Source organism: Sinocyclocheilus grahami, unplaced genomic scaffold (genome assembly GCF_001515645.1).
Source record: "Sinocyclocheilus grahami isolate Dianchi unplaced genomic scaffold, SAMN03320097.WGS_v1.1 scaffold260.1, whole genome shotgun sequence".
Classification (NCBI taxonomy): Eukaryota; Metazoa; Chordata; class Actinopteri; order Cypriniformes; family Cyprinidae; genus Sinocyclocheilus; species Sinocyclocheilus grahami.
In genome coordinates this window covers 1,155,777-1,175,994 of record NW_015505439.1, presented here as the reverse complement: position 1 = coordinate 1,175,994, position 20,218 = coordinate 1,155,777, and the positions used below count along the sequence as shown (strand labels likewise).

The 20,218-nt window shown below is 39.6% G+C and overlaps 1 protein-coding gene across 3 annotated transcripts in view; it reads right to left on the bottom strand.

Annotated features, from left to right (window-relative positions):
- The window catches only part of LOC107599094 (nucleoprotein TPR-like), a 30,031-nt gene extending 11,683 nt beyond the window's left edge, over positions 1–18,348 (bottom strand). For all 3 annotated transcript variants that reach the window (XM_016290592.1, XM_016290589.1, XM_016290591.1), the window contains exons 1-40: positions 18,188–18,348; positions 17,817–17,921; positions 17,648–17,721; positions 17,451–17,547; positions 16,811–16,914; positions 16,514–16,678; positions 16,301–16,393; positions 16,141–16,221; positions 15,916–16,003; positions 15,655–15,795; positions 15,471–15,547; positions 15,179–15,376; positions 14,951–15,058; positions 14,632–14,861; positions 14,376–14,536; positions 14,100–14,242; positions 13,652–13,800; positions 13,404–13,566; positions 13,175–13,309; positions 12,945–13,085; positions 12,674–12,830; positions 11,840–12,012; positions 11,524–11,676; positions 9,913–10,233; positions 9,643–9,830; positions 9,335–9,482; positions 9,081–9,218; positions 8,712–8,843; positions 8,484–8,614; positions 8,163–8,373; positions 7,931–8,077; positions 7,425–7,623; positions 7,107–7,303; positions 6,944–7,017; positions 6,624–6,820; positions 5,141–5,443; positions 4,909–5,051; positions 4,712–4,792; positions 4,389–4,601; positions 4,164–4,316 (exon numbers count right to left, since the gene is read on the bottom strand). In XM_016290592.1, the coding sequence (XP_016146078.1) occupies positions 4,164–4,316; positions 4,389–4,601; positions 4,712–4,792; positions 4,909–5,051; positions 5,141–5,443; positions 6,624–6,820; positions 6,944–7,017; positions 7,107–7,303; positions 7,425–7,623; positions 7,931–8,077; positions 8,163–8,373; positions 8,484–8,614; positions 8,712–8,843; positions 9,081–9,218; positions 9,335–9,482; positions 9,643–9,830; positions 9,913–10,233; positions 11,524–11,676; positions 11,840–12,012; positions 12,674–12,830; positions 12,945–13,085; positions 13,175–13,309; positions 13,404–13,566; positions 13,652–13,800; positions 14,100–14,242; positions 14,376–14,536; positions 14,632–14,861; positions 14,951–15,058; positions 15,179–15,376; positions 15,471–15,547; positions 15,655–15,795; positions 15,916–16,003; positions 16,141–16,221; positions 16,301–16,393; positions 16,514–16,678; positions 16,811–16,914; positions 17,451–17,547; positions 17,648–17,721; positions 17,817–17,921; positions 18,188–18,338 (6,063 nt within the window). In that variant the 5' untranslated portion in view covers positions 18,339–18,348. The remainder of the gene's footprint in view (positions 1–4,163; positions 4,317–4,388; positions 4,602–4,711; positions 4,793–4,908; positions 5,052–5,140; positions 5,444–6,623; positions 6,821–6,943; positions 7,018–7,106; positions 7,304–7,424; positions 7,624–7,930; positions 8,078–8,162; positions 8,374–8,483; positions 8,615–8,711; positions 8,844–9,080; positions 9,219–9,334; positions 9,483–9,642; positions 9,831–9,912; positions 10,234–11,523; positions 11,677–11,839; positions 12,013–12,673; positions 12,831–12,944; positions 13,086–13,174; positions 13,310–13,403; positions 13,567–13,651; positions 13,801–14,099; positions 14,243–14,375; positions 14,537–14,631; positions 14,862–14,950; positions 15,059–15,178; positions 15,377–15,470; positions 15,548–15,654; positions 15,796–15,915; positions 16,004–16,140; positions 16,222–16,300; positions 16,394–16,513; positions 16,679–16,810; positions 16,915–17,450; positions 17,548–17,647; positions 17,722–17,816; positions 17,922–18,187) is intronic.
- Positions 18,349–20,218: the final 1,870 nt, after the last annotated feature.

The following is a 20,218-nucleotide window of genomic DNA, read 5'->3' as shown; positions in this document are numbered from 1 at the left end:
CTCGTCCACTGCTGTTCACTTCTCTGCTGCTTTTCAAAATTCTGAAACTTATTTTGCATCTCCCTCGTATTTTAATACTGAGGAGCTAACCTCACCGTTTAATTCCTCCTGTCAAATTGCTTTGGATATTGTTGCACCTTTTAAAATGATGTGTCCTAAGCCAAAACCAGAGCCCTGGTTGAATGATATCACTCGCGGTGTCAGACGTGAGTGCAGGAAAGCTGAACGTCAGTGAAAGAAAGAAAAGCTGCAGGTGTCTTTTGACATCTTAAAAGGAGACTTGGTACAGATATTATTAATCAGATGAAACCCTCTACTTGTCCCACAGATGTAGTTCCTCCTCGTTTTTTTAAAGGAGATTTTTGAAACACCTGGGCCTGTATAGTTCAAGAAATTATTAATAGCAGTTTAAACTTAGGTGTTGTGTCCTTTAGATTTTAAACATGCTGTGGTTCAACCTCTGATAAAAAAAAATCTAACCTGGACACTATGGTTCTCTCTAATTATAGACCTCTAAACTCTCCTTTTTTTGTAAAATATCAGAGAAAGTTGTCTGTATACAGTTGCAATCTTTCTTAGATACAAACAGTTTTAGAAGTATATCATTCGGGTTTCAAAGCTCTTCATAGCACAGAAACGGTACTCTTAAAGGTTTTTAATGACCTTTTATTGGTCACTGACTCAGGACATTCAGCCATTCTTATGCTTTTAGATCTGACTTCTGCATTTGATACCATTGATCATAATATCCTACTTTCCCGGTTGGAACATGTTGTCGGTATTAAGGGTACTGCTCTGGAGTGGTTCAGGTCCTATCTAACAGACAGAACTTTTTCTGTCTGCCTTGGTGACTTTGTTTCTTCATCAGCACCCCTTCCATTTGGAGTCCCTCAAGGCTCAATTCTTGGCCCAATGCCGTTTTCCCTATATATGCTCCCATTAGGGTCCATTCTCAGGAAATATAACATTTAGTTTCACTGTTATGCAAGACACACAAATTTATCTGCCATTGAAACGGAAACATGCCAGTCCTCTAAAACTTCTGTTTGACTGCCTCAGAGACATTAAAGATTGGATGGCCCTACATTTTTAATGAGAGCAAGACTGAAATTATGATATTTGGCCCAAACTGTACTAATAAAGCCTCTAACATTGATCTGGGCCCTTTGCTTCCCCATGTTAAATCCACTGTACTATGTACAGTACCTTATTATTATTGTTGTTTGTTTTATGACCCTTATGTACAGCACTTTGGTCAACTACTGTTGTTTTTAAATGTGCTTTAGAAATAAATTAAACTTGAAAATACTCCCTGCACTAAAGCGTGTGAAGTGGTCAATAGCATGCAAATACCATACTCCCGGCTTAAGCTTATGTAAGTCCACAGCCACAGTCTCATTATAGGCTGATGCGATGGGCAAACCCACTACAGGCTTGTTTTGGCTTGCTGTATCTGCTACATCTATCACAGTTTTTAACAATGTTCTTGAGAATTGGGTTGCTTTCATCATCGCGATTACCTGAGCAGGCCAGTAATTTTTGCAGTCTATCAGCTGAAGCATGTCCAAAAGGTCTGTGTAGCTTACGATAGGACTCTCTCCTTTTCTTTTGTTGTCATGTTTTCTGTCACAGCAAGAATTTCATTTTAATTTTGTGTCTTGCTCTCACTTGTCTCCTTTTCATCTAGATGACTGTCATCTCTCAAGTTCACACAATAATGTCCTGAAGAGGTTAATTCAAGTTTAACATGTTGCTTTATCATGTGCAACATCCAGAACTGCACTTGCTCTATTCAATCAAGCCTTGCTTAAAGGGGTCATATGATGCTTTTTTAAAGATCATTATTGTGTGTATTTAGTGTAACAGAATATGTTGACATGCATTAATGTTAAAAAAAAAAACACATTATTTTTCAAATACTGTATATTATTGTAGGTCCTCTATGCCCCGCCTCTCTCAAATGCTTTGTTTTCTACAAAGTCCCTCCTTCCGACAAGCGCAGTCTGCTCTGACTGGCCAGCTGACCCAGTGCATTGTGATTGGCCGAACACCGCAAGCACACATGTAACGCCCCTTACCATAATCGCGAGCTTCATCTTTCAAAATAAATGTAAAGACAGAGCCCGAAAGGGGAACAGAGTCGCGTGACAGACACAGTGATGAAGCTGGTATGTGTTTGCATTACACAAGCCACGGTTAAGGCAGCTGACTTCCACTGTGATGTGACCCCCGCTCTCTCTACCGCACTCTCTCTCGCTCGCCCGCGCACACACACACACGATGCGCAAAACTCTGCATTTGAACAGTCAATAGCAAATACTTAAACTAATAACAAAACAGTAGCTGATTCAGAAGCGCCAGATTGTCATAGCAAAGTCAGAATTACCTCCTCTCCTAGGTTCACGAAACGGTCGTCGATAAAATGCATTGCTGTTCTGTTGTAAGTCATCTTAAAGATTTCTAAATGCATCTACTTTCTGAAGGCCAAATAAAGTGCATTTGCTTTTGCCTAGAAACACACAGCGTCTCCCTGACATGGCTGCTTCAACACTAACTGCAGTTACTGAAACCACACCTTCTTTCGTTGCGTGAACATTTGCGGCATTATGCAAATATTTCCACATAGTGAGGTAGATATGTGGGGTCGTGGCAGAGTCTTAACTTTGATAAAGAATATCTCTTTGGTTTTGAGACTTTAGTCTTTGCAACTTCAGGGATCTTATCTATGCACAATCAGCTTGTAACACTCCAAAGAAAAAGGAAAACTTGAAATCGCATCATATGACCCCTTTAAAAGCATTGGTATATCTGCAGGAACAACTTCTGTCTCTATTTTGCATCTGGTATGTCCTATTCTTGCTGGAATTGTAACTTTCCTTGTGGAGTGAACAACTTTGCCATCAATTGTGAAAGGTCTTGCACTTTGTTCGTCATCTATTTTCAGTAACTCACTCTGTGGCAGCTCACTTGTGTAATCCTCAAGCCATGTTTCTCCACACACAGTTCTTGTACAGGCTGTGTCAATCACAGCTGATCCTAAAGCCTCCACCATGAAGATTTCTGTATTAGACAAAGATTCATTTGAAAACAAAGTGATGTTACATTCTTCAACATCATCTTTTAGTCCTTCATCTTTTGTCAGTCTTACATGTTCCTTTTTGTTTGGACAGTCCTTTGCCCAGTGAAACGTGCTTTGGCAAATTACACATTTCGTTCTTCTCCCATATTTATGAAGGGGGTTTGTGCCTTGAGCCACAGTTTGGGGTTGGTGTGTGGGGTGTTTGACTTATTTCCCCGTTTGCCTGAATATCTTGTGTAGTATGCCGTGTCAATATCTGCGCTCTGCAGTGCACTACCGCCCTCTCGTGGTGAAGTAACGAACTCCAAAAATTATTTTCAAGGCTGATTTCATAACAGTGAAAGAAACGCTGGGGCAAGCTGTAAGTGCTAACGGTTTATCTTTAACCGTAAGTCCGGCAGTATCTAGTAGCTTTAAGGCTAGTACGGCATCTGGGAGCTCCATTTTGAACTTATGTAGCCTGTTGTATCGACGTTCGAACTCAAGGATGTATTCCACCACTGAAACACTGTTTTCTCTAATGATCCGGTCAAACTCAGTGTACGCCTCATACTGTCTATCTTTTTCTTCTTTTAAAAACACAGTCCAATTTTGCTATAAGTGTTTGCATCCCAGTGTCAGCATTCAAATCCTCAGCGGAAATTTTCAGTGCACTGTCCCTTGCTCTGCCTGTTAGTGACAAGATAACTGCCAAGGCTGTTTTTTTTTTTTTTTTGTCCAGGTCAGTGACACGTCTCCAAATTTCAACCTCATTTTTCCAACTTTCGTAAGCCATCTTCTCGTCAAACAGTGGGGGATTTTGTAATTCCCAGCAGCAGCCATCCTCTGCTACCAATGTTGACTCAATAACCACAACTGTTCTTAGAATTAACACTCTTTACTGCACCATCACATTCAACCACACCAGCTCAGTTTACATAGGACAAAAAAAAACTAAACTCAAAAAACCCAGCGCAAACCCATTAACGGTGCTCTTCGCACATGCGCAGTAGATAAAACATTACTTAACATGCACTACTCAATTTAAATTCAGGAATTGACATTCTCAACTGAATTCTGATCGGTGCTCATCTCTGGTGTGTACCTCTGTGTCGTCTCCCTCGTAGGCCTCATTGCCATCTCTGCTGCTGCTCCCTTCATTGCTCTCTTCTCCCTCTTCCCCAATACCACCATCCTCCTCCTCCTCCTCCTCCTCCTCATCATCATCTTCCTCCTCCTCTTCCTCATCCTCGTATTCCTAAAGTGGTTAAAACAGTTAATATAATAGGATTAAACATCACTGAATGTCAGCTGCGGTGCGATTACATACCTGCTCTTCTTCCTCCTCCTCCTCCTCCTCGGATTCCTCTTCGTGGTCTCCCTCACTATCTGTGTCACTAACAATGACTATGACATGATGATCAGGCTCCTCCAGGCTTCGATGGGTCTCAGAGGGATGGGGCAGAAGTCGATCTCCAGGGACAGACTGAGATGGTCCTGGTTCCTCATCCATCTCCTCCAAAGTAGAGTAGCACTCCAACTCCTTCACACAGACATGTATATAAAACACCCATTTCTATCAGTTTCACACTTCTGCTGTCTGAATACAAACAGGACTTTTCTACACACACATCCACTTTCCATTACCATTACCTGTCGAGCATCAGGAGCCTCCTGGCTATCACCCGGTACAACACTCTCAGCCTCAGTGCTGTCTTCAACCAACATCTCTTCCTGCAATGTATAACTGTTGTTTTACATTGCACACAGATTTAATTACTTATTTACAGCAAGAAAATAAAATGATGTCACCTTGACTTAAAATAATATGCTTCAGTTATGAACCTTACCTCCAGACCTACTCTATGAATGCGAACCCGCTTGCAAATGGGTGTGTCATTGGGCTCATCCTGGGACTGTGTGTCAGCAGACATGCTTTCTTGTTCCTCTTCACGGGGGCGTTTGCTCAAGGCACTACTAGGAGATGCGGACACTACAGGAGGACACAAAAGAGATCGTGTAGAGTGAGATGCTGTAACAAACCTGTTCAGCTAATCTAGTTGAGTTTAGAATTGACATTACCTGCACTGGCACTGCTTGTGCTAGCGGTGGCACTCCACATCCCCGTAGATGTAGAAAGAGGCCTGTCTAACTGTGGGTTTGGGAGCATTACAGCAGCTGGAGGTTCCTGATTGGATGGTTCAGCAGGGGGCTGGGTTTGTTGCTGGGTGGGCTGTATGAACGCAGTGGCCTGGCTCTGCTGTTGAACATTCAGCAGAGGTTGAGCAAGGGTGGTCTGAACATTAGGGCTGGTGGACCGCACTGAACCGCTGGCACTTCCATACACAGTCACATGCTCAAGCGGGCCCTCGGACGACTGCATGGCTGCAAGGTCAAGGGGGAAAGAAAAGTAATTTGTTTGCACATCAGTGTTGTTAAGTAAAATTATTTAAATTGTTTTGTTTAATAAAATAAAGCCAAAATAAAATGTTAAATTTAGAAATGTTTTCTTGGTAACTAACAGAAAAGGTAAAGTTATATGAAAACTAAAACTATAATACTATAATAATAATAACTATAATATATAACTATAATAATACAAGCTAAATAGTCAAACACTTTAAAATATATAAAAAAAAATCAAAAGCTGATAAAGATGACAAGCACATAAAAAGAAAAATAATTGAAGTCAAATGGAAAACTGAAAAATCTAATTTAAAATATTAACTCTTTCCCCGCCATTGACAGAATTTATCCAGCTTTCCGTGTTTTCACTGGTGTACGGTAGGAGGTGCTATTACTCATCTTCTGAAAGAGTATTGAACGTCTGGATCAAGACACGACAAAGCAGAAGAAAAAAAAACCAATCGCATAAGTGAAGCAGATGCATATGTAATATAATGTGATCATCAAGCATTAAACGGCATATAAATCAAAAATGTCAAACGTTACCAAATTAAATGGCGATCCTGGAAGTGGTATAGGACCATGCAAGCTTTAGATGTGTTGATGGAAGTGATCTTACCCACATTCAAGTGTTGATTAAAAAAGATTGCATGAAGCCAGACTAAAATGGGTTTTATTTTGTTTAAAAGCAGAGGCTCTGTTCTTTGTTTTGACACATTACATGCTTAGATATTCATACAAAAAATATTCTGGGTGCCATTAAACTTTCGTGTTTATGATCAAAAATGCTGGCAGTGGCTGGCAACTTTTTTTTTAAAAAGCTGGCGAGGAAAGATTGAATAAATACTATAATTAGCACTATATTTATAATTTTAGTAACATTGTTAATGTCTATTTAAAATTATTGTAGGTGATAATATTTTGAATAAGATTTCTATATTTTCTGTTTTCTTTTTAATTGCAAAGTTTTAGTAACTTTTTGTCCTTTGTCTTTATTATTAGTTTTTGTAATGTCTACATAATTTATTAAGTTTGTTTATTTTAGTACTTTAAACAAAAATGAGTTACATTTTTCAAAATATTTTCATTTATAAATGTTTATGGTTTCAGTATTAGCTATTGATAATAACCCTGGCCAAAAACACAGTCCAACACTTACGCTCTTGGCTCTCCACCTGCGTGGTGGGCATGACTGTGGCAGTGGGTGTAGGGGTGGGCACTGGGGCAGGAGTGATCATGGGTTTGATGCTGGCCCTTGGGGTGGATTTGTTTCCTGGGATGGCTGGAGGCTTGCTGGGGGTTGCTGCCAGTGGCGTGGGCTTTATGTTAGCAGTTGGAGGTTCTGAAGAGCTTGCACTATAAAAGCAACAATGTAGAAACGCTTGACTTGTAGAGATGCTTGCCATTTTTTAAAATATGACAATGATCATGAGTTAACTGTGTAGCTGAATGTGTACCGCCCCCTTAAAAATACTGTACCTTCCTCTTTCTGCCACTGGTGTGGACTTCAGGGAGATCTGTCGCTGTTCTGTTGTCCTTTGCGGTTCCTGGGTCTGAAGACAGAAGAAAAAATAGATAAGAACTTAAACGTTTAACCTTGTTCAGTTACAGGTTTGCAATTGCACAACTATGGTGGCGTTACCTTGCTGGAGCCCTGTTCTGGAGGTTCATCTCTCTGTTCTCCATGTCTCTCCTGCTGCTCGCGGAGGTCTCGCAGCTCCCTTTCCTGTCTGCTCAGACGCCCCTCATACTGTGACTTTAGTGCACTCACTCGCACTTCCATTTCCTCTTTTTGTTGCTTCAGCTCCTCATTTTCTTTCTGGAGCTGACCTTTTACACCTGGAAGTAGAGGTCAAAGTGTCAAACATCAAAAGGAAAGATCTGACATGGACCACAAACCTCAAGGTCAAACTAACTAGAAGAGAAAGACTATTAATTTTAAAACAGGGTCAATTCTTACCAGTAAGCTGGCTGATCTTCTGCTTGGCCATTACTATAGCCTTCTTGGTCCTCTCCTCCTTTTCAGTCAGCTGCTGTTTGAGTCGATCCTCCTGAGATGATTTCTCTTGAAGCTCCTGCCTGAGTCGTGTTAGCTCTGCCTGTAGACGAGAGGCCTGTTCCTGTGCACTGCGTGCCTCTGCTTCCCGGTCACCTACAGTCTGCAAATGACAAAAGGAATCTCACATCATGAGTTTCATATTTCAAAAAGGTACCCAATCATTTCAGTTTGATCTTAAAAGGTTGTGCCGCACATTTCAGTGCAGATTGTTTTGTGATCCTATCACTATGTAAGGCAGAATCTGCAAAGAGCCTGTTGATGGACAGAGGAGCCACATTATATTAATTTACATAATAAAAATTAAAAAACAATCAATTCATACATGTTCAAATAAATAATATGAAATGTTTTAATCAATAAACTTAAGTGTAAAAGAAAAAGGAAAAAAAAACAGGCAGTGTACTTACTCTACTGAGATTCTCCAGATGGCCTTCCAGTTCTCTTGTCCTGTTCTCTGATTGGTTGAGGGACTCCTTGACAGCCTGAAGTTCTTGAGCTGATGCCTGCTGTGCCTCTTGATCCTGGGCTGGTGCAGATGCCGCTGCAGCTACCAACTGCACAAAAACCCAATTAAATCAGACCTCCACTCCAAACACACATTTGCAAATTCAAACCACTTAATCATAAACGCTGACGCACCTTGTCATATTCAACCTTGAGTTCCTCGTACTGGGTTTTGTAACGTCGACCAATCTTTTTAACTTGCGTGATGGTTTTCAGTTTCTCCTGGATGTCCAGATTTTTGGCCTCCTGGTCTTTCTTCAGGCTGTCCCTCTCCACCATCACCTTCCCCAGGTTCTCCCTTAGGTTCTGCACCTGGGATTGCAGCATAGTCAAAGAGCCATTGCTCCTGTAGAGAGCAAGAAAAAGCGACATGCATAAAATAGCCAAGAAAATAATGAAAAGCCTTTTTAGCCTGTGAAACTTGTGCATCCAATGAAGGTAGAAAGCTTCTTTAACCTGGCAACATCAGCTTTGAGCCGACTGGTATCCTCGACAAGCTGCTGGATGCGTTTGAGATGCGCTTCCCTCTCAGAGTGCAGGCGCTTGTACTCCTCTGGGTCAGTGTCCTTCTGCTGGCTCACCAGGTGCTAAACCCCATAAGAAAGTATGATGAGGAACCAGTAATTTTCACCAATGACAAATACAGTTTTTGAAGGTAACATCTCAAAACACAAACAAACTGACCTGAGTGCGAGCTTTCCAGCGTTTGATATCTTCTTCCAGAAGCTTCTTCTCTGCCTGTAGCATACCACTCTTCTCACTCAGCTCTGCATTGGACTCCTGCATGGGCAAGATGTCTGACTCCTGTTTACGCACCTGTGAAACAAAACAGTTATGACATTATTATCCCCTTTAAGCAAATACATGTGACTTTTTATTCAATTTAAAGTGTATATAAATTTTTCATATGTAAAGATACATGCATGCATAATTATGCATGTAAAAAAAACTTAAACAATATATAATTAAAGTCTTAAAGAACAATAAAATAAAACAAATTTCAACTAGCATATGTAATTGTTGACTATATTTTTTTTAATAGGGATGGCTTGCCTTGGCTTGAGTATCCTGCAGCTCCTGTTCCAGTTTCTCTTTCTCCTCCCTCAGCATCTTATTGGTCTCCATTAGCACATTCATGGTCTCGGTCTTCTTCATCAGCTCATCATGCTGGGTCAGAGTCTTTGCAGTCACCTTTAGACAATAGTTAAACAAAAGCAAAAGGAAAATACAGGTCTGGTAACTAAGGCAGTTAACTAATACAGTTGATCAGGAATAAAATTGTATGAATCTGGTTTCTCCAAATCAACCTGCATCCTCTCTCTCTCCGCATTTAGACTCTCTTGCACATCCTTCAGCTCTCTCTCCAGATGTTCCACTCTTAGCCTGTGTCTCAGACTCTCACCCTGGACCACCTCAAACCGAGACTCTGCGATCTCCTTCTCCCGTCGCACAAACCTGCAAACCATATAGGAATGAGAGACTGCCGTGAATAAGGAAACTAGAGAATAATCTAAATTTCTTTTCATTTCTCCTTTTCGCCATCTGTTTTTATCACTTTCTCTCTGCAAAATTAAAAGTCACTGAAATTCATAACAATTGGGAGACAACAAAAGACCTTAGGATCTCTATGAGCTGCTCCTGAGACTTGCCCTCCTCTGTCAGTGAGACGTTGAGTGGACTCTCACTGGTGGCTCGCTGCAGCTGACTGGCCATTTGTCCACTCAGAGTCTGTATCTGCTCGTGAAGGAGTGTGTTCTGCCTCTGCAGATCTTCACAGCGAGACTCTAACTTAGACTGCTCCTCCTGATGTGGAGAGAAAAACAAAACGACTGTGAAAATGCTATCACTACTTCCATAACAGCCATTTGTTTGGCAAATTCTTTACCTTGATTATCTTCTCTTGCTCCTCCCAAGAGACACGAGCCTCTAGCAGGTGTGCACTGGTGCTCTGAACTTTCTCCTCCAGCTGCTGTCTGAGATGAGCTGCCTGCAGAGCCTGTGCTTTGGCAGCCTGCAGTGCTTCCACGTCGGCCGCATGCAGCAACATCTCCCTCTCATACTTATCCTGCCCTTCAGCTGCCATCTTAGCCTGCTCCTGACTGTCCAGGATGGCCTGCTGCTCTTGTGCAGCAGCAACAGCAGCTCTCTCCAGGGCATTCTGGTGTTCTGCCTGCAGGCTGCTTAGAGATTTCCTCAGCTTGCTCAACTGAGATAAAGGATCAAGAAATAAGTCAAATTCAGCCTCTAAAATCACAATGCTGATCTGTAAGAATGGATAAAGAGTGTATCACAAAAAATGAACAGAATAAACTACATTAACACCCATCCATCAACTTGGTACCACACTGTGAACTACTGTGACGGCTGGACTCCGTTTTCACCAATTTATACACATATATATATATATATATATAACTAGCAGCCTGTGTGAAATGCGCTGTACTACTGTCCTCTCATTCTGCATCAGTACAAATACGTGCACTCGTTGTGCGTGTTTTGCTTGCTTGAGTGTTTCTGCATGATATGAGTGGCTTTGGAATATAAATCGCAGCACATTTCAGATGAAAAAACGTGACTTCTAAGAGAAAAAAAAAAATTATAAATAAATATTTGAAGTTGAGGTTTTCATGAAGCTGGATGACAGCATGCCCAGGAGACTACAGGCTGTCATTGAGGCTAAGGGTTGCCCGACAAAGTATTCATAGTTGTGTAAATACTGTCACACTAACAGCTGTCTGAATTGTTTTGGTTGATAGAAAGGTATGTAATAGATTACAATCAAAGTTATCTAACATTATCAAGATGAATTTGTTTTGACAGTGTAACCCTGAGTTCTTGTCATATTTTATTACCATTTTCTAAACTATAGCGAATAAACTGTGATAATGTGAGAAATTTTGAAGGTGTCTGAATAAATTTTGGTTTGACTATCTATTTGATAAATGAAGTTAACCAACTAACATTATACATACACTTTTGGTTTCTGTACCCAATATTTAAAAAATGTACAATTGCAATAAGAATATCGGTATTGGTACCGAAAAGTACCAAAAATAAAAGTATCGGTATCAGGCGAGTACTGGAAAAAGTGGTATCAGTGAATCCCTAATATATATATATATTTTTTTTTTTTTTATTTAACTTTTTTTTCTACTCACTAAAATACTTTACTGTTTGATACATTTGCTATTTTCTATTTAAATAAAATGTAATTATTTATTTCAATAATTTTATTCATTTAGTTTAATCTTATTTTTTTTTTTTTTTTTTTACATGCTTTTTGACAAAAATTTTCCATGGACCCCCTAAAACTCCCTTGTGGCACCCCCAAGACCCCAGTTTGAAATCCCAAACTGTTTTAGTGCAAGATACCTTGAATAACATTTGTGGACTTTAGGAAACAAGTAAAAGAAAAGAGTGTAGAATGTGCTCTTTAAATCAGAAAGGTCAAAGATCTATTGATTAAAGTTAGTGAGCAGAGGTGGGAATTCAATACCTCTTGCTCCACAGCGGCAAAGGCTCTGCTTTTCTCTTCCAGCAAGCTCTGCTTCTCCTTGTCCGCTTCCAGAAGTTTCTGCTCCAGCTGTTTACACTGTTCCTGAGCTGCCTCCACTTGGGATTGCACAGACGATTGCACATGCTCAGTTACCTAAAAGTGGAAAGAGGAATTTTTTTAACAAAATAAATTAAATATAAAAATTAACCTCATTCATTTTCTTAAAATGTCCATTATTCATGTTGTCTTAATTTTTATGGAAGGTAAAGGGTGTTAAAGTGGAGCACAGTATAATGATTTTTTTTGTAACACCAACCTGTTTCTCTTTATCCAAGGACTCCTCTAAGTTAAGACTCATGGCCTTGTACTGTTCCATGCTGGCAGTAGTGTTCTTCAGTCGTTCGGCCAGCTCTTCTCCCTTGCTCTCAGCCTGCCTCAGCTGGGCACGCAGAGCCTCCATGTCACCTTCACTGCTCTGCTTTGTCAGGCCTGGAGATGAAAAACAGCAACAACATTTCCAAGTCTTTTCCGTCGACAATGCTCTGTACAAGTTTGGTTGCTCAACCTCATAAGCTATAAAGACTAGGGGTGTGATGATAAATCGATTCATGGATCGATACTGCGATTTTCCATATGCATCAGGATTCTCTCAGGAATCGATTCTGAACTTAGTTTTTAACAGCAGATGGCGCTCTAGGCTACTTAAAATGCGCACGAAGAGCGCTTGTGCATTCGGATGAGTAATGTAAGTGGTTAAATGTACTTCCACCTCAACTTTTATGCTTTTATGACCACAGATAAATGAAAACACAGTCCACTGTGAACACTTGTAATTCGCTTCAACCTTTTCGAACTTAATGAATGATTATTTCAGGTTCAAGTGGTGTGTGTGTGTGTGTGTGTGTAAAGAACCGGAAGCAAGCAATGTCCAGCTGTTTCTAAAGCACGCAGTACCATCTGCGGTTTAAAACTACGCTCAGAATGGATTCCAGAGAGAATCGTGAAGCATTCGGAAAAATCGCAGAATTGATCCACAAATCGATTTATTGTAATAAAGACCAAATAACTTAAGGAATGTTAGGTAAACTAAGCAAAACTAAAATGTTAGAAATGTTCTGATACAATATTAGTCATGAGCACAGCTTCTCACCTGTATGTACCGTAGGGGACACCAGCCGGCTCTCCCTGCTACTCATCTGCAGCTTTAGGTTATTAAGCTCAAGTTGGGCAGCACTAAGCTGTTCTCTTGTCCTGTGGTACTGTGAAGTCTGTGTTTCCAGCTGCTTCTTAACATCCATCAGCTGCATCTATGTTGCAAAGGAACATCAAAGAGAAGCGAATGATCAACAGTTCCAAATGGGGGAAATTAGAGAGAGAGAGAGAGAGAGAGAGAGAGAGAGCGAAAGAGATGTGGCCCTTACGTCTTGATTGCGTGCCAGCAGGTGCTTCTGTTCCACCTCATTCTCGAGTCTCTTCTGGAGCTGAGTGACCTCTCGCTCCTGCTTCTCAATCCGAGCAGTCAGCCGCTGTCTGGTATCCGTCTCAGAATGCTCCAGAGTTGCCTGGAAAATTCATTTACAGACACAACAAGTTTTCAAAATATCCTTTGTGAGGCTTAGATTGTTTGTTATTTCGTAAAAACACTTGTCACCTGTATTGATTTGAGGTTGGTCAGCAACATGTTCTGGCCAAGCTGTTGGGCCTGGAAGGACTCTTTCTCTTGTGTTAGTCTGATCTCCACCATCTTCAACATGTCTCTCTCTTTACGCAGGTTCTCTGCTTCAGACTGAAAGAGAGACAGACAGATGATTAATTCAATTTAGACTCAACTAACAGTGGTCAGAGACATCTGCGCTTGAGTGAATGAACCAATAAGACACCTCAACTGTTGAAAGTTTCTCAGCTGCTGCTCGCAGGTCCTGGGTGAGGGTGTGTATGGTCTGTTCACTCTGCTGAATTGCTGTAGCCCGTTTCTGAGTCTTCTCATTCAGAGAGGCAATCTCCTTACGGTATCCCTCCACGTTATCCTGGAGCATCTCATACCTGACATGCACACCATGTAAAATAAATTAAGGACTCTATTTTTGAGAAAAACCATGAGAAACAAGGGAACTGAATGACTGGATACCGCTTGGAGGTGAACTCCAGCTGTGTGGAGATCTTGGTGTTTTCAGAGCGCAGTTCGGTCACTTGATCCTGCAGTTTGTCGCTTTGCCCAGTCAGGACTTTTTCAGACTCCGTTTTTTCCTTTTTATAGGCCACAAAGACTTCCTGAAGCTGATCAAACACAGAAATAATCAATTGTAAAAAAAAATACAATTTTAAAATATACATTCATATAGACAAAACTAATTTAAAAAAATTGCAGTAATGTTTCACAATATTACTATTTTTACAGTATTGAGCAAATGTATGCAGCCTTGGCAAACATAAGGAAACTTCTTTCATAAACATTTTTAAAAAATCTAACCAATCCTAACCTTTTGAACAATAGTTTATGCTCAATGTTATTAATAGTCTCAATGTCAGTGATGGAAAAAAATGTTATGGTGGACAGCCTGCTCTGCTCAGCCTACCTGCTTCAGAGCAGCCTTGGCCTCTACTGACTCTGTGGACTCTATTGCCGTGGCAACCAGTCCTGTAGGGGTGCCTGCAGTGGGTGTGATGGCTGGAGAACGGCGAGGGGTTGAGGTCAGCATAAGCTCCTCATTACCAGCACCTGTCACAATAAAAGTTTATAAAACTTTATTCAATCATCATCATGAAACTTTTCTACTGTCTCATACAATCTTGAATATTCACAATAATTGCACTGGCAAAACAAACTAGACTAACAGACTAATAATAATTACCCTGTGGGAAGGTGACTCCAGTGGCCTGGGTCAGAAGCATGCGGAACATATCCCTTTGTCGTGCCACAGCGTCAACCTTCTGCAGATCCTGAGATCTCTTTTCCTTCAGCTGCTCCAACTCACACTGAAGCTCCTCAAGATATTTCTCCACCTCACTGCGTCTGAACACACAATGAGAATTATGCTTTCTAAATCGATATTTAATCTGATATTAGATTGACAGATCCACTTAAATCTTACACACAGACATACTTACTTCATGGTGTCTCCCTCCAACTCAACCTTTTCCTTTTCCTCACTGAGGTCTCTTAGTGCTACTAGGAGTCGCTGGTTCTGCTGCTGCAGCTCTTCAACGCTGCGGAAAGTGACCAGGTGCTGAGAAATCACCTCTGAAGTGCTGCTCACATCCGCTGAACACACCTCATCCTCCTCACGCATCACATGGTTACCACGTGCTTCCTCCAGCTCAATAAGGAGGACCCGTACCTGAGATAGTTATGTTAAAACAACAAGATTTTAGAATTGTTTTCTTCCCCTTAAGAGATTAATGCCTGAGCCGTTCCATCAGGCCTCACCTGTTGAGCCATGTCAGCCACCTGCACCTCAAACCTCTGGTTATCTCTCTCCAACACAGATGCACGTTTGTTGCCTTCATCTGCTTCTTTCTGCAAGCGGTGGACCTCCTGAAAGATCCAAGAGTAATAATTTTTAGATTTGTTTCGTAAGCAGTCATTAGGCAGCATGCATTGGCAGTGTAAAATGCAATAGAGCTTTTTATTTCTACAAGACTCCTCCATTCTCACCGTCACAGCTTGCTCAAGTTTAGCAGAGAGACTGGAAACAGACTTTTGCATGCGCTCATACTCCTCTCTCTGTCTCTTCAGGATGGGCGCCTTTGCTTCCATCTCCTGCACAATGTCATCCAAGTACTTGTGTAGTCGTTTATTCTCTATTTTCTCCCGTTGTAGCTGTTCTTGAGTCTCAACATAAGCTGTATATATCTACACAAAATAGGAGGATGTATATTAAAACTGAAAAAGCTTCTGTGAATATGAACAACGCACTTGCATCACAAATCAGAATGCAGGTCAGTACCTCTGTAAGTTTCATCCCTGGTTTGATGATTTTGGCAACTGCAGCTGCTGTGGGAGACATTGTGGTCACCTGCTCCCCTGTAAGAATTGAAGCAGTTCATGGAATGGCGACAATAAATAAATAAAGCAACAAATAAGCACTACTTGCATACTAGAAGCTAAGAAAATACTGTGGTGATGCTAACCTCTGCGTTTGGTGTCAGACAGCAGATCATTGGCATTTTCCAGCTCGTTCTCCTGGCTGCTTATTTTCTCTTTCAGTTCAGCGATTTCTTTGGCTTTACAACTCTCCAGCTCTGCCATCTTCACTTCCAGAGCTTTGTGCGCTATCCAGAGTAGACAAGACATTGTCACAGACATATGTAAATACACACAAACATCAACATCAGTTTTATTTAATGGTCCTCATGGCTGTCAACGTGTGTCTGACCAGTAGAATCGCTTACCCTCTCCAGCCTCTTTAAGCAGCTTGTGAAGTTCATCAACAGCTCTGCTGAGCTCCTCACTCTTGGCCTCTGCATCAGTTGCAGCTCCCTTTGAATCAACAAAATTTTGAATTGACAGAAATTCTTAGAAATAACATTAAAAATTATACTTGAATTATTGTTATTATACTGATTCATGAATTCCTTTAACCATATACTTCAATTCTTTAAGCATTTAAAACTTACCTTATACAAATTTGAGAGTTTGATGTTGGCATTGAGCTCATTACTGAACTTCTCCTCCAAATTGGCTTGCTGTTCCTTTGCCTAAAAGCACAACATATGTCCAATAGATTATGAAAAATTCTGAAACACCATTCTTTAACGATGAATGACAATGTCTAACCTCTCTCATCTTAGTAATCACTTCCTCAGCTTGCCTCTGAAGGTTCTCATTGGATGCCTTCAGACTGGTCACCTGATCTTGGAGGCAGGAGATCTACACAGGTACACAGAGATTAGCAATGTACTAAGAACTTAAATAACACATTTCAAAGCAGATAAGACAATATTCATGATAACTTAAAATACATAATATAGAAAAAGGTTTGTGCAGTACTTCATCCTCTTTGTTATTAAGGTTGCATTGGAGTTCCAGGATCTCATTGCCTTTCTGCCGGGAAAGAGACAGCAGCTCTTCACTCTTGGCTTTAAGCTCAGTATTCAGCCAGGTCACCTGACCCTGGAGTAGATCTTTCTCCTGCTCCATTCGTTTCTCTTTAAACTGGAAGATGAACATAGCGTCAACATATCAAAAATCACTTTTTAGGGGCCTGGTATAAAAATGGCAGTATGTTATAAACAACAAAGAAAACTGTACATGACAAATGCATTGATTGATTTCACTGAATTTTACCTTGATTGAGACCTCAGTGGCTTCTGACTCATCCAGCTTGAGCTGAAACTGCATCTTCTCTGCACTGACTTCCACCAATCTATCATTAAGACGCTTCAGGTCCTCTAAAAAAAAAAAGGAACAAGAAAAAGAACATAAAAGAAAAAGGAAGAAGAAAATTAGTATATTATACACTACTGCTTAAAAGTTTGGGTTTACTACTTTTTTTTTTGTAAAGAAATTCTACTTCTATTCAGCAAAACATTGAATTTATCAAAAGTGACAGTAAATACATTTATAACATTACAAAAGATTTATGACAAATAATTACAAGTTTTATTTAACTTCCTTTTCATCAGCGAACCCTGAAAAATATTTAGCAAAACAACTGTTTTAATAAACATTGATAATAAAAAGAAAATGTTTCCTAAGCACCAAATCAGCATATTAGAATGATTTCTGAAGGATCATGTGACACTGGACTGGAGTACAGGCTGCTGAAAATTCAACTTTGCATCACAGGAATAAATTATACATATATATAATTTTTTTTTACATTAAAATAAAAAAATAGTTATTTTAAGTTGTAATATTAATGCCAAATTATATAACCCGAGAAAAATTTGTTTTTAATGATCATAAAAGAATGCTTATTAAATACCGCTTTGTCGTTCCATCTCCTGGGATCTTCTTTCCAATGTCCGCACAAGCTCTCGTTTTTCTGCCTCAAGCTCATCTTTGGCTTTGGAAAGTTCATTCTGCACAAAGGCGGCACAATTTCACCTCTTCAACATCACAAAATTCAAGACAAGACACAGACGTTCTCCTCTATCAAACCGTTATATGATCTTTCATTACCTGTTGTGATTCTAGTTTGGTGTATGAAGACTTTTGCTCCTTATTTTTCTCTCGTAAGCATTTCAGCTCATCCTCTGTAAAAAAGAAAAAGAAAAGGACGAGTACAAATACAACATTAAGACTGTTATTTTTTAATCAAAGAAGAGGTGTTGGACTCCCATCTCCTTACCCAGTTTGCAGTACTCTTCTTTCAGTATCTGATGCTCTTGAGTCTGGGACACAAACTGAGCCTGACTCTCTGCGAACTTCTTCTCAATGTCAAAATACTGTTGTTCTACATGAGAAATAAAGAAGAAAGAACATCAGAACGAATCACCATCCATACAAATTAGCCTATGGTAATAAGCGTACGCAAAAAACGTTTTCTTTTAAACGTTTATTAAATAATTGTAAAATATGTTCACTACGTAGTTTGTAGAACAATATGTCCAATGGGAAGAATCATGTTTAAAAACGATAATGAAACCTGGGCCCCGTTAGAGTTTATCGTCCGTACTCTAACCAGTTTAAAGTTTATTAATTAAAACAGCATAACCTTACCATTATCCACACGATATTGCTCCTGTTGTGCTTTCAGACAATCAACTTCACATTGCTGTTCGGAAATGTACTTCTCTAACTTAGTTAAGACAGTTTTGGGGAGTTTTGATATCTCCGACCTCTCCAACATTTGCTGCAACACAGCCGCCATTTTTTGTTGTTGCAATGACTCCTCCTCCTCTGCGTCAAACGTAAACGTGCTTATAACTACTTCCTATGAGGAAAATCCCTTCCGCCAGGTGGCGCTGAGCGGCTCATTCCAATCAATTCGCCATAAGGCATTTTGGAGATATTTGTACGCTATAACATTATAATCGTTTAAACGTCTACTAATTCTATAGACGTGTTAATGAAATACAAAATAAAATCGCTCTTATATGTTCTATGAAATGTTTAAATAAAACGCACCTTCTAGTAATCACAAACGACTGTGATTGGTCCAGCCTGACCAGCGAAGAGAAAAGTAACGCGAAAACCGCGTGTACGTCATAAAAGTAGGTCTGTCTGGAAGGTGATCAAGGACACTGATAAGGTCACTGAATTAAAAACACAATTAAGAGTTAAAATAGTAAAACTTCTAGTAAAATCAATAGTGAGGGCATGCAAGATGATCTCTGAAATATATTTGGTACTTTAATGTATTAATTTGATCAGCGATGATGACTGGATTACTGATAAACCCCAAATTATGTACATTCATGTAAACAAAATAAAGCTACAAAATATGATGTATATTCATCAAGCGGCAGCTCCGTTTGTACAAATACGTGAACACAAGAGTGAGATGTAGTATCATACATGCACTGCCGACTTGATATTCAAGGTCAATCAGAGAAATATATTGAGATGGATGGTTGGATATAGTTTGATGTGCAACCTTAGTTTGACACTTTTTTTGTTAGCTTTGTTACAATAGTTTAAATATTTGTAATGCAGTAAAATCTACATAAACATGTGCTTTTAGTAGCTACACTTCTTTCTCTGTTTGAGTTACATTTTTATTATCTTTTTCTATTCTCAATAATCTGCTCACTGTCCATAAAATTGGATGATTGATATATTAAAGCATTTTAAAAGTAAAACTGTTTTTTTTTTTTATGGATTGATTTAAGACAATAGGAATAATGTGCACAGTTATAATTACTTATTATTTTATGTTGTTACAGTTTTTTTGTCATTCATATTTAAATGGCCTTAAGTTACAGACGCTGTTACAAAAGAATAGTTGATAAGAGATAACGGAAACATAGTTTTATCTGTTGGTTTTACATTTGTTTCATTTCTACTTGGCTCATCTTATCCCATACAGTCTTGACATTCATTTGATGAATAGCGTTACCTGTCTTTGCCTTCTCTTTCTTGCTTTTATTCTCTAGGAGTTTTACATTCCTTAGACCAGTCATAACACATATCAATGTGGCCACAGATGAATAATCAATATGGAATTTTCAAATGGAAGCAAAAAAATATAATAGTTGTTAATGCCGTTAGTGGCCCCCTCAGGCATTGGATATTATTTACAATAAGACTGTCTGTATGGAGAGATAGTGTAACCTCGCCTCTCTTTGCTATGCAGCCTTAACCTTGAGTCAGCCAAGCAATGCTCTCTCTTTCACCTCTTCCAAACGTCAACACACTGTAGAAAACAAAGACCCATGGGAATGTCTCAAGACCTCACAAACCTCATTTCATGTTTTGAAAATGCTACCTTTTTGTTGCTTGCTTAGTCTATAGGGCCAATGCATTCATAATTACTGCATCAATAAAGAATTAACTTTATTGATTAAGTCTTGCTTTTTTATGGTCCAATGCTTCAGAGCCATTGGTGGTTAAACATGGAGTCTAGTTTCCTGTTTTCAATATCCAAAAAAGGCAAAAAGTTGATCCTGGGTAAGTGTGTGTGGTTAATGGAAATGTTTAATGTGTATGGAATTTTTTTCGTGATTTATTGGGGGGGGGGGGGGGGGGGGGGGTCCAAAAAAAAAAAAAAAAAAAATTTTTTTTGTGGAAAAAAACTTAAAAATTTTTTTT